Here is a 13,269-nt window from a genome sequence, read left to right on the forward strand (position 1 = left end):
CATTTTATATAATACAGAAAATACCAGTGTTCAATGACAATAGCACTAAACCTGAATTATAAAGCTAAATAATCAGTTTTATTGTTTACTAGTCTGCTAGTAAACATGACAATAAATGAATGTTTTGAAAGATAAGCAAAAAAACAGATAAAACCAGAAACATAATTCAGAAACAATAATTTAGTAAAATGTGTCAAAAACATTGGCAATGGTTCATACAAATTCTTTATTTAATAACAATTTTCCTATTTAGCCACACCAAGTACCAGCAGGTGTATTTAAGAGGATAACCATTAAGAAAATCCTGTTGCAGCAATAGTTGATTAAGTTGATCTTTGACTTGTATACATATAACTATTTGTTTCACAATTCTCAAATAATACATATTTAGGCAGCTTGCACTATGTTATAAAAATTTTAATTCGTTACATGCCAATAGTAGAGAATTCAAGAATTATGTGTTAGAATTCACTAAACTAAAAGTGAAAATAGACTTACCAATAACACTGCATAATGAATAATTCAACCACATTTTCATGGCACCTTTAACTGTGAAGACCAAAATGTTGAGTCTGGAAATGTTTGGTAGACTGCAATAAAATCTAACAAATTCTAATAAATTTCTATTTCATGTAAAACGCAAATTATGGATTGTGCATGAATATGTTTGTCATGAAAATGTGGTACTTCTTGGCATAATCTGTGTATTTGCATGGTATGAGAGAAGTGACTAAGAAATTGGAGAAAATAAACTTTAATGGGATTCTCCATTCAATGATGAGGCTTCTCCTCTGGGTGAAGATGACCTGGACATTCCCCTCTCTGTGTTATCAGAGCTAGAGCCACTCTGACTGTGTTGATCTGCAGAGGCAGCACTAGATGCAGGCGGTGACTTTGTTTTCTCCTTAAAGTCTGTAATAATGACTGTCAGATCTCCAACGGTAACTTCCAAATGCTGAGCACTACTCCGATCCACATTTTTCAATCTTGGCCTAAACACAAAAGATGATAAAATTTTAAACTAAGCTTTTCTCTCTACCAACTTTCTGAGCATATAAGGAATAATAAATTGAGTAAAAATAACAAAATGAATACAGCTATGTTTAAAGCTCTATATTTATGTGTAACTAGCCACAAAAATATAACTAAATGTTTCAAATCATTAACATTAAGCAAACCAATCATTTATGAATCTTCTTCAATGAGAAAAAATTGTAGTACTCTAGAATTAATAGTCTCTTAATTGTGCATTTATAATTTTATCATAATTTTGCAGAGAGCTTATCGATTCTATTAAAATAGATGTTTTAGAACAGCAATGACATGGTTGCACCACAGAGGAAGTTAATAACAGCTAAGGTTGAGTCATATGCAGGGCTGTTACTCCACTGGTGTGCACTGATAAGGGCATCATGATTGTTCTGCTTGGACCCATGACCATTTTGACTGATTAAAGCCCATGCAAATATCTGCTCAGTATTGTGAATATCACTCTTGGCTTTATGAGTGAAAAAGAAATAGCTCAAACATGAACATCTTTTAATCTAGTAAAAAAAAAAAGAAAAAAGGAAGCATCCTCACATCTAAGCTTACATTTGTGGCCTCTGTGCTTAATGTCTAATCTACCTTTCAAACTCAGAAAAACACTTTCATAATATTTTATAATAAAGAAGATGAAATCTTTTACTTCCACTTTGCATATACCAATGTTAAAAGAGAATATTAAATGGTTAATTTTATTTCAAAAGAGCTGTAAAACACTCTTCAAGTTTACCTGGTTTTCTTATGACTGTTCTTTTTGCTAGTTGTTTCCTTTTCACTTTTTTCTTTTTCTACTTTCTCTTTTTTCTCTTTCTTTGACTGTGTAGGGGGCACAAACTGCTGAGTAACCTGCTGTGCCACCAACTGGGAGACAGGTCGAGGCTTCCTGTGTGCATGTTAAAGAGAAAGGGTTTTTTATTATTATAACTTAAAAATACATGTTCTTTATAAAGGAATTGTTCAAATTATGAGAAGAGATACACATTATGATTTTCATGTATAAAAATTCCTCGTATGTGAGGTAATTCAGATGTGCAATTTAAGAGATATATTTATACACACAAATATTACTGTTTTTCCTATCCAACAGAAATAGAACTATAATAACAGTTAAAAGTTATAGCTCAAGATATGTGGCCAAATCATTAGAATATAACTGTTACATAAATCAACAAGAGAATTATTAAAAATCTACATCAAACTGAATGCTCATAGGGAACCACACATATAAATAAACACGAATTTTAAAAATTAAATTTGAAAGTTTACACTGAAATAACATTTATATACCTATCCCTCCTCCCTAAGAGAAGGAAATATCTAACTACCTGTGACAATGGCTATTTGTTCTTTCCTTTAAAATCTTTCATTTATTCATTTAATAATATTTCAGTGTCCAAATTTCTCATTCCTTATTGCTCAAATCCTTGAGGTTCCTTGTGTCTCTAGCCACAATCTCATCATGCTCTTTTGACCTTGGAGATCTGCCCAGTCCTTTCAGACTTGCCTACTTACTCACTTATTCATGTAAAAAGGGTTTTATTAAGAACCTACTGCAGGAACTGCACTGAGATATGTGAAATGTTGCCCGGCTTCAATTTTTGTTGCCAATACAAGCTGTCACTCTATTGGCCCACGGTCAAGGATCCCTCCAGCTTCATGGTAGAACTTGGGCAACTGAGGTCAAGTTCCAAAGTAAATAGTCTCTAAGTTCTTAAAATGAGAAAGAGAAGGAAGACCAAGGAGGGGTAATGGAGTGGGAGGGAAAAAGTAAGGGAGAATAAGATAAAAATACACCTTAACAAGAAAGTCTACAAACAATAGCAATTTTATTGCCTGGAAAATCCTGACCCTATTTTGGTCAGTAGAGTTATTAAAAAATCTTTTTTTGTTTCTCTAGAGCAAGGCAAAACAGAAACTAACGAGAAATATCGCCCAGTCTACAACTCAAAGCTTGAAGGAGGAAATAGGAAACAGTATGTACAACAGATTTCAGTAGCTGGATAATCAATTTTGTTTTGAGCCTGCAGAGTCTGAAGTAGAACAGGAAGGATGTCCAGGCAAGATGTCCAATATACAATTTAAAAAGTAGGATTGACATAGAAAACAGGGTTAATGATGTAGATTAAGAGTTACACAAATTAAAGCGATATTGAAAGCATGGTAATTAATGGCTGAGCTTGTTAAGGAAATGAACTTTAAAAAAAAGATTAGAGCAGTGGTTCTCAAATTTCAGGTACATCAGGATCCCGTGGAAGGCTCGCTTAGCTTGCTTAGCCCTACTCCCAGGGTTTCTGATTCAGTAGGCCTTGGGGTAGGGCCCAATAATTTGTCTTTCTAACTAATTTCCAAGCTGTGCTGATCCCTCTAATCTAGCCACCACAGTTTGCAAAGAAGCTTGAAGAAGTGCAATATGTTGGGACTACTGTAGCATAAAGTTTGTGATGGAGAGCAGGGAGCGGCCGAGAAATGAAATAAGCAAGGCTGGACAAGATGGGAAGTAACCGTATAACGAAAAGCTGACGAGTCTAATAATTTACCCTTAAAAGATGGGAGATCACTGAAGCAATTCAGAGTTGAATTTTACAAAGATTACTGGCAGTAGTCTGAAGGGAAAAGGTACAACAGAGGCACGGAAATTGTTAGGAAGCTGCTTTAATAATAGATGAGGCAAAAATAAAAAGGGCTGAACTTCGGAAGCAGCAGTGGGGTTGTTTAAGACAGGCTGAGGCAGCAGAATCAAGGGGACATGGTGACTAATTAGATGTGCCTTTCTCACTTTCTCATCCAACAAATATTCCTCTAGCAAAACATACAGAAATCCTTGCCCTCAGGTAGCCAACACTCTGTGGGTGGAATCAAACAACAAACATAGAGTCTTAGATGCTGATAAATGCTATGGAAAAAAATTAAGTACGGAAGGAACATAGGGAGTGCTGGGGAAGCAGCTGCCATTTTACTGTCTGTTTCCTTTTCTAGGATACAAATGCCTCAAGGAAAGGGATGAAGTCAGCTTTATACACCACTCTATAACTTGTATCTAGCACAGTACTGAATACTAGATAAATACTAGATACTTAGTGTCTGTGGAAGAATCAATGAATGATAAAATCAGGTTTAATGAGGAAGGAAGATGTTTTTTAAGAAAAGGAGTACTGGGGCCGGCCCGGTGGTTAAGCGCGCATGTTCTGCTTCTCGGTTTGCCAGTTCTGACCCCGGGTGCGGACACGGCACTGCTTGGCAAGCCATGCTGTGGTAGCCATCCCACATATAAAGTACAGGAAGATGGGCACGGATGTTAGCTCAGGGCCAGGCTTCCTCAGCAAAAAAGAGGAGGACTGGCAGTAGTTAGCTCAGGGCTAACCTTCCTCAAAAAAAAAAAAAGAAAAAGCAAAGGAGTACTGTCTCTAAGCTTACTCATTGGCCAGGATCAACCACTCACTACACATAAGTGAAAAAGTAAGAGCAGCAAGAATTTCTTTAATTATGTTGGAATATGGGAAGAGAAAGAAAGCTCAAAGGTGTGGCAAGGTTGAGAAAAGATTCGTTTAGACTAGTACCTAGTGAACAGTGAGTCACCTAAATTGAGAGTCACTCCAAGATGTAAAACGCAATTGAGGTGTAGTCATCATTTGGTCTCCTGAGGTATCAGGGTTTTCTGAATGTCCTCCTTCCATGACAAATGAGGGTCTGACAACTTCCTTTATTACATTTTGTACTGTTGCTTTCTCCATCTCAAAATTAAATGCAAAATAAATTTTAAAAAATGCTAATAAATTAAATTGAATTGCAATAAAATTTCCAACGTTAAAATAAATTTAGATTCTTTTCAACCTAGAGTAGAAATCCTGAAGTTTCTAGCAATCACTAAATTGACATTAGTTATTTAGTAGCCATTATTACTAACTTACGATATATAATTTATTTATATTCTCTTTATTATTCCCTTTAAGTAAAATTGAATATTTTTCTAGGTTTCTTTGGATTCATTAATGACCTTGGTATCCCAATGCTGTTTTTCCCATAAGATCTAAATATCTCAATCATGGATTCTCTAATCACGAAGATTTTCAAGAATATCACTATTGTGCTGTGGTTAGGTACAGGATATTTTTATAACATGATCAATGACTCCCCCACCCCTCCTGTATCTGTCTCCAAGTTGGTCCCATCTATTATGTGACACTGTTCCTCAGTCTAGCTTTTACATGAGAAAGGGATAATCCTAACTCCTCAACTCATGAATCTTACGATACAACCGCTGCCAAGTCTTTTTCATATTTAACAAGTTTTATTTCTCCAGAGTCTTCCTAGAATCTTTTTCGCTTTTTTATATGGCCCATTGATCTGAAAATGAAAGCATATTAGTAGACCATGATTTGCTTCATAAAACCACGAGGTTGAGTTAAACAAATTAACAATTTTTAAATCAGTTCTGAATCTAGAATTCTCCTAAGTGTTCTACTCTCAGTGGTAAGAACAGAATACTCAATAAACGTACACTCTCTTACAAGCAAAACCAACACAGAAAGAACAATAGTTGAATTGGTCAGGTGAGAGACTGGAATCAGGAGATAAGCTAGAAGACTACCACATCAAACTAGAAATGAAGTAATAATGATAAGGATCTATTCTATGGTGTAGTCAGGGGAAGGGAATTGAAGCAGTGAATCTGTTGACATTTCAGAAGGCTAGTACAACCTGATGTGTACCTGAGTAAGAGGGATAAAGAATTCTTCCTAAATGGGAGCAAAACTGAAAGAAATGGGGGAATTTGGAAGGGTAGTGCTATGGACTGAATGTTTGTGTTCCCCCCAAATTCATGTTGAAATCTAGCCCCCAAGGTGATTGTACTAGGAGGTGACACCTTTGGGAGGTGATTAGGTTATGTGGGTGGACCCCTCACGAATGGTCTTAGAAAAGAGACCTCAGAGAGATCCCTTGCTCTTTCTGCTATGTGAGGTTACAGTGACAGAATGGCTGTTAGTGAGGAAGTGGGTCCTCATCAGACATGGAATCTGACAGTGCCATGATCTTGGACTTCTCAGCCTCCAGATCTGTGAGAGGCAAATGTGTTTGTTGTTTATAGGCCACCCCATTCATGGTATTTTTGTTATAGCAGCTCAAATGGACTAAGACAGGCAGTTGCAGGAAGCCAAGAACAGGACATTACTAAAGAGAGGGACTGATGAACTTGGTGTTGGTCATGTGGGTTTGTAGATTTTATAAAATATAAGCAAAGCTGTCCTTCAGGCAAGTGGAAACGTGAGACCAGTGGGCTGATGAGCTACTATGTAATCTCTGTACCTAGTGTTGTTGGTTGTTGATTTTGCTATTTTTTAATAACCAACAAATTTTCTATAGTAGTTCTCTTTTGCCTTAAGAAATTTATTTCTGTTTTTGAGTAGTTATATCTTTTTCTCTCTTTTTAAACTAGACTTTCCTAAATGTGCACTATTTCATTCTTTTATTCTTATTTCAGTTAGAAGGTTGACTTTCACGTAAAAATTATGACTTTGCTCCTCTGTTCTAAAATTATCTGATCTGGTTCAACTTTGGGAGAAAAGCAGCAAAAAATATAAATATATGTATACATATAGCCTAATTATTGAAATAAAGCTCTCTGCTGCTCTCCAGAGGCTGAATGAGCTTTAAGATCCTTCACTGAAGGCAGGAGATACATAGCTTATTGATGATGTTTTTACAAAATCAGAAATTGACCCACCTTCACCATGCCCTATTAAAAAGAAAGCCCTTATATCTCCAGGGATCTTAAGAAGGTTTAACGGTGATCCCTTTTCTACTTAATGAGAAAAATTTGGAAGATAGGGAATTTTAGAGGTGGGAGATAGTTAACTCAGGAAATAGGGGGCAGGGTATCATTTATAAAGTATACCTTTTTATGTTCAGGGATTTATCATTCATGGTTTTTTTTTTTTTTTAAAGATTGGCACCTGAGCTAACATCTGTTGCCAATCTTCTTTTTCTCCCCAAAGCTCCCTGGTACATAGTCGTATATTCTAGCTGTGGGTCGTTCTGATTGTGCTATGTGGGATGCTGCCTCAGCATGGTTTGATGAGCAGCGCTAGGTCCGCACTCAGGATCCAAACTAGTGAAACCCTGGGCTGCCAAAGCCAAGGGAGCAAACTTAACCACTCAGCCACGCGGCTGGCCCCTCATTCATGGTTTTGACAACACACCTTTAATGCCAAAGGTTCTGTGATAAGGAGAAGAAAAAGGCCATCTAGTTAATAAAATAAGTGCTATCAGCCATATCCCAAAGGCACTCTACTGTCATCTACATATGCACGTATGTCATGATTAGGCTATAACTTGTGAAATACGGTATCCAAAAATTTGGGGATCCCTATGTTTCCTTATGTATCTTTTATAAATAGCCCAAACAGACTGTATAAAGTTTGGCAGGTCTGTTGATTTACAGTAACATGAGAAAAAAGGGAAATATGTCAACAACCATTTAATGGATATCTTCTATTCATTAGAATAAAATATTTTTAGGAGCCATTTGACCTCCCATGTGAGTATGAGGCTGGTGGATGTTGACTTGATAATGCTGTTTCTAACTATGTGTCTGCCCTCCACCCTCACCAACTCTCAACAAAAACGCTGTGTGTCAAATAGTATAAGAAAAATGCTTTAAGCTTCATCAACCTCATCCAAACTTAGCTTTGTCAAGTTGGAAAGGCAAAACAAACAAGATCATGAAACAATTACTGATTCTTTTCTAAAAGAGGCAGTATTATTCATAGCTCAGAAAGAAGTAATTTGCTTCATGACACTAAAATATATGGTAAATTGAAACAATATAATAAATCTCAATAAGTAAAAAAGGCTGAACTAAACCCAAACCTGCTGTGAGTCTGTCGATACACTCCTAATAAAAGGCCAAAAATCTAACCAAGGAAGATTTTATAAGCAGCCACATTGTGAGGCAAATGTTATTTCACACTGACACATGTCAAGTACTAGGTAAGGTGCTGGAGATTCCCCATGAACAAGACAGAGAAAGTCCAGGCCCTCACAGAGCTTACTTAGTGGATGAGACAGAAACCACACAAAAGAAAACTAAACAAAAGTAAATTTTGTCAAAAACACTAAGAAGAACAAAACTGTGTGCTGTGATTTAAAAAAAAGGGGGGGCTTAATATAGACAGGGTGGAAAGAACTTTAATTCATGTTTAAACCATCAGTACACCAGGAAAAACAGCCATCACCATGAATCCTTCTTTTAAAAATATGTTGTCATTTTATGAATAATTTACGAAGAAATAAAAGAACAGTGAATATTAAAAAGTTTAATAAGACTTTAAAACATAGTAAGCCCAAACTTTTATTCCATAATAACTTGGTTTTGAAAGTATACAGACCTGAAATAAACAAAGGTTTTTTTAATGTAACTAACTCCTCATCAGCTATTAGGCCTAATCCTAGCAATGTATCTATCTGCTAAGTACTGATTCTTGATTTCAAATACATCTCTAATAGATTTGGCTTATCTTTACTTCCACTTCTTCTTGCTCTTGCATTGTCCAAACACTATTCTGAAAACCTTGACAACTCAATTTTTTGAAGAGAGGACATTTTCTTTGCTCCAAAATTACCAGACATTTTCATTTTTAGACTAGATATACCTACCCTTCAGCATCTGTCCATTTATGAATCATGGCAAGAAAATTTTGATGCCAAATGTTATAGAAGATGAACAAATACCATCATGTCTATAGTAAAACAAGATGGTTCGGGTTCATTGTTGCAAAATATTGCAATACTTCTGTTGAATGACTCTCAGGTGAAAAACCATATTTCCTTTTTGTCCTTAAAAATATACTGTTCATGTAACATTTCTTGAGTTTGCAAAAAAATTCATCCAGAATGTGGTCATTTAAAGACTCATAGTCAGAGAGCTCTAGTACCATGCAGCCTACAAAGGGTTAATAAGCATGAAGGGATGTATAGTTACTTCCTGTGAATTCCCTGGATTTCTTCCCACAGCCCTCTGAAGAGCATTCTAGCCTGGCCTGCTCAAAGACCCTTCCCCTCCCAGGCTTTCTGAGACAGGTCTTACACGACAGATCAGTTTTTGAGATTTTATGATGGAGAATCAGAAGGAAAGAAAGACAGAACTGCTCAAAGAGGTTTTGTTTTGTTTTGTTGTGGCAGGTGGAGAGATTGTAACGAGCAAGCTTGAGAGCAAAGCTATTATGTGAGGACAGAGGTGGAAGAAGGAAAATGATGACTAAAAGGTGTTGCTAGGGCTATGTGTCTTTATTCACCGAGTTTGAGAAATAGAAATAAAGACTTTGCTACTTATTTTGAAATTGTAAAATAAAGTGTGAATTAATCTGCAAAATAAATTAATTAGCTTAGTGGTCTCCCTTCTGTGCATGTTAATATTTGGTGCATAGAACACATTTACATAACATGTTATTTTATTTGTGTTTTTCTAATGGTTAAAATATTTTTAAAAGAAATGTGCATCAAATATGTGTGGAAGCCCTGCAGCCCCTCTGCAGAATTGTACTCTTCCACACTCTGTGTAATGCTATCGATCCTTTTACGGCTGTGTTCTATCTCCTCACAACTGGACTCTTATCCCTAACATAGGAAAAGATCACATCTTACCTGTGTTTGTATCCTCAACATCTAGTACTGTGGATGTTATATGTATCAGATGCTCAATAAACATCTTGTCATATTAATGATCATCATAAACACCAGTTAAATATGATGCATAAATACAACTACTAACCAATTGTGTGAACATTGATTTGACTAGGTGCCAACTTTCAGGGATTCACTTTCTTGAAAAAATTATTGATGGCATCTTGCTTTTGAACCATTTATTCTTTTCACGAAAATGGAATGAAGAATTTAATGTAAAAAATTTGACTACTAAATCAAAGGATGAAAGAGTCCTTTGTAAGTGATTTTCCCCACCTCCAATAATGAAAACAATCTACTCTGCTAATACTAGCACTATCTGACTTATCAGCAAAATTCAAATATTGCCTATAGTAATGATATTTAAATGTTTTGTTATTATTTTTGCAGCAAAATCATTATGCTAACAAAATCTTACCAGGAATCTCAATATACAAAACTGGAAAAAACTCAACTTCTGTATGAAGTTTCTGTGCAGACTCCTGAGCCCTCATTTGCTCAGCGCTCATCCTCACACCTCCCAGTTATTCCTGAGGTGTGGTTGTAAGGAATACAATTCGAAAACCGCTGATCCAAGGTATTCACACTACACCAATTAAATTTACACCTCAGGTTCTACGTACTCTCTCTTCTTGTCACTTGCCTAGGTGTACTTATAGAATATAAGGAACAATATCTTTCACCATCTCAAGGATCTATGCTGAGTATTTTGAAGAGTTTTTACTCCAAGGTCTATATATATTTAATTTTCAACATCAAACACTTCTGCCGAAGCCCAGAATACAACTTTCCCCAAACTCCTGGGAGGTAGCGGCAGGGCAGGCTTGATTCCTGGCAGCTACTAAGCTAGACCTTGGTAAGGACAAAATAGATGACTACATCAGCTTTATAGAAACTAGGTTAGAGCGTTCAGCAAGTGAGTCTCTGAAAAATCCCTCAAATCATCAAACAAAATCACAATTCACTTAATTTGAAAGACCAAGGACGTGCTTACAAACAGGTCATTCTCAAGTTTTCCTTTTTCTTAGCCATATAAACATCAAGTTCTTTCAATTTTTCTTCTACATTATTCGAATGGTTCCCCTTTATCATTCCCACAAACACCACTCTAGCCTAACCCAATGCAGCCTTCTACACTACCTACTTGACTCCTTGCCTTCTCCCCTCCAATCCAAGATTACTCTTCCTAACATGTATTTAACAAATATTTACTAAGCACTCATTAAGTTCAAGTCACTGTTCCGAGCACTGGGGACAAAGCACTGAACAAAACTTACTGTTATGTGTGCCATTTTATCATGAGGTGACCTTCATTCTTATTTCAGAGAAAAACAGAAGGTATTTGATTAAAATTTCCACAAACTCCCATCTGTGCCCATATACTCCAATTTCCCTATCCATATTCCAATTTAAAGTCATGTCTCTATCTGTCCAGTGGATCCCTTCTCCAGGACACCACTCTTGCTACTGACCTCCTTTCTCTCATGCTCCAACAATTTTCCCTCCTCTATCAGATAATACCTTGTCAGTATACAAACACATTACAACAGTTCTTACCAAAAAAGGGGGAAAAAGCCCTTTCCAAAGTCCACCTCTCTTTCTAGCCGCTGCCCCATGTCTCAGTTCTCTTTTCCACTATAAGCATCAAATGATTTGTATATACTTACTCTCCACACTTCTTTCCTCCATTCTCTCCTGGGCTCGCCTCATTCAGGCTTTTGTCTCTACCATTCTACAAAAATTACTTCTTTCAAGGTCACCAACAGTCACTTTACCATATCCAGTGGTCAACTGAAGCTCTCATCTTACTTGGTCTTTTCAAGCAGCATTTAACTGAGTTTATCATGCCTTCCCTTCACACAAAACTGTCTCCACAAGCCTCTAAGAACACCACACTCTTCCAGTTTTTCCCCTGCCTTCAACCAGCCACTCTTTCACGGTCTCATTTACTGGCTCCTTTCCCTCTTTCCCAACTTTTAAATTTTGGAGTGCCCCAGGACTCAGTCTTCAGATATCTGTTCTATCTACACTAACCCTCTAGGAACGTGCTACTCAAAGCGTAGGCCACCAACCCAACCGAGGGCATCATCACCTGAGAGCCCTGTAGAAACGCAAATTCTCAGACCCTGCCCCAGAACTATGGGTGTTTTAAAACACGCGAAAGCTTGACAAACGCTGTCCTGGGTAACCTCATTCAGTCCTTGGCTTTAAATATCATCTGCACAATAGTTCTCAGCCCTGGTTCCAAATTAGAATTAATCTGTGATGCTTTTTAGTTTTTTATTTTTATTTTTTTTTAAAGATTGGCACCTGGGCTAACAACTGTTGCCAATCTTTTTTTTTTTTTCCTGCTTTATTTCCCAAACCCCCCCTCCCCCCCCCACCGCCCGGTGCATAGTTGTATATATCTTAGTTGCAGGTCCTTCTAGTTGTGGGATGTGGGACGGCGCCTCACCGTGGCCTGACGAGCAGTACCATGTCGGCACCCAGGATCCGAACCCTGGGTCGCTGCAGCGGAGCACACGAACTTAACCACTCGGCCAAGGACCCGGCCCCGTGTGACGCTTTCTAAAAATAACTATGCCTGGGGGGCCGGCCTGGTGGCACAGTGGTTAAGTTTGCACGTTCTGCTTCAGCGGCCCGGGGTTCACCAGTTCAGATCCCCGGTGCAGGCATGGCACTGAGTGGCAAGCCATGCTGTGGTAGGCGCCCCACATATAAAGTAGAGGAAGATGGGCATGGATGTTAGCTCAGGGCCAGTCTTCCTCAAAAAATAAAGAAATAAAAATAAAAATAACTACGCCTAGGGGGGAAAAAGTTAAATTTTGCTAAATTTTATAAATAGATTTGTAAAAATGAAGAAACATTTAAGAAAAAACTAGATTTTAAAATTGAAACTAATAAATTGAACATTTTTTTCCCCTGCTTTATCGCCCCAAATCCCCCCAGTACATAGTTGTATATCTTAGTTGCAGGATCCTTCTAGTTGTGGCATGTGGGACGCTGCCTCACCATGGCCTGATGAGCGGTGCCATGTCCGTGTCCAGGATCCGAACCAGCAAAACCCCGGGCCACTGCAGCCAAGCACATAAACTTAACCACTCGGCCACGGGGCCGACCCTGAACATTAATTTTAATAATGAAAGTAGTCCCTGAATGATCTTTTCTGGGCATAAAAGCTTTACTCAAGGACACATATATACGAGCACAGTCACACACACAAAACCCCTCATGTTGAAACATGAAAAAACGTGATCCATATGATCCAGCTACTCCACTCCAAGATATATACCCAGAGAGAAGGAAATATATGTCCATACAAAGACTCGTACACGAATGTTCGCAGCAGCTTTATCTGTAATGGCCAAAAACTGAAAACAACCCAAATGTCCATCAACAGCTAAAAAAAGAGATCAGAGTACATTCATACAGTGGAATACTACTCAGCAAGAGGAAGGAATGAACTACTGATACATGCAACAATATAGATGAACAGAAAAACAATTATGTTTTAAGAAGACACAAAGAAGAGTACATACTGTATAA

The 13,269-nt window shown here is 37.4% G+C and overlaps 1 protein-coding gene across 9 annotated transcripts in view; it reads right to left on the reverse strand.

Annotated features, from left to right (window-relative positions):
* Nucleotides 1–207: 207 nt before the first annotated feature.
* YAF2 (YY1 associated factor 2) overlaps nt 208–13,269 on the reverse strand; it is a 73,170-nt gene continuing 60,108 nt past the window's right edge. For 6 of the 9 annotated variants that reach the window (XM_044755783.2, XM_044755777.2, XM_044755778.2 and 3 more), the window contains 2 exons: nt 1,775–1,927; nt 208–992 (listed from right to left, as the gene is read on the reverse strand). In XM_044755783.2, coding sequence (XP_044611718.1) covers nt 755–992; nt 1,775–1,927 — 391 coding nt within the window. In that variant the 3' untranslated portion in view covers nt 208–754. Of the gene's footprint in view, nt 993–1,774; nt 1,928–13,269 lie in introns of those variants that run through there. The other 3 variants (XR_006518122.2, XR_011496963.1, XR_011496964.1) reach the window with 1 other exon arrangement.

Source organism: Equus asinus, chromosome 22, assembly GCF_041296235.1.
Source record: "Equus asinus isolate D_3611 breed Donkey chromosome 22, EquAss-T2T_v2, whole genome shotgun sequence".
In the NCBI taxonomy this organism is placed as follows: Eukaryota; Metazoa; Chordata; class Mammalia; order Perissodactyla; family Equidae; genus Equus; species Equus asinus.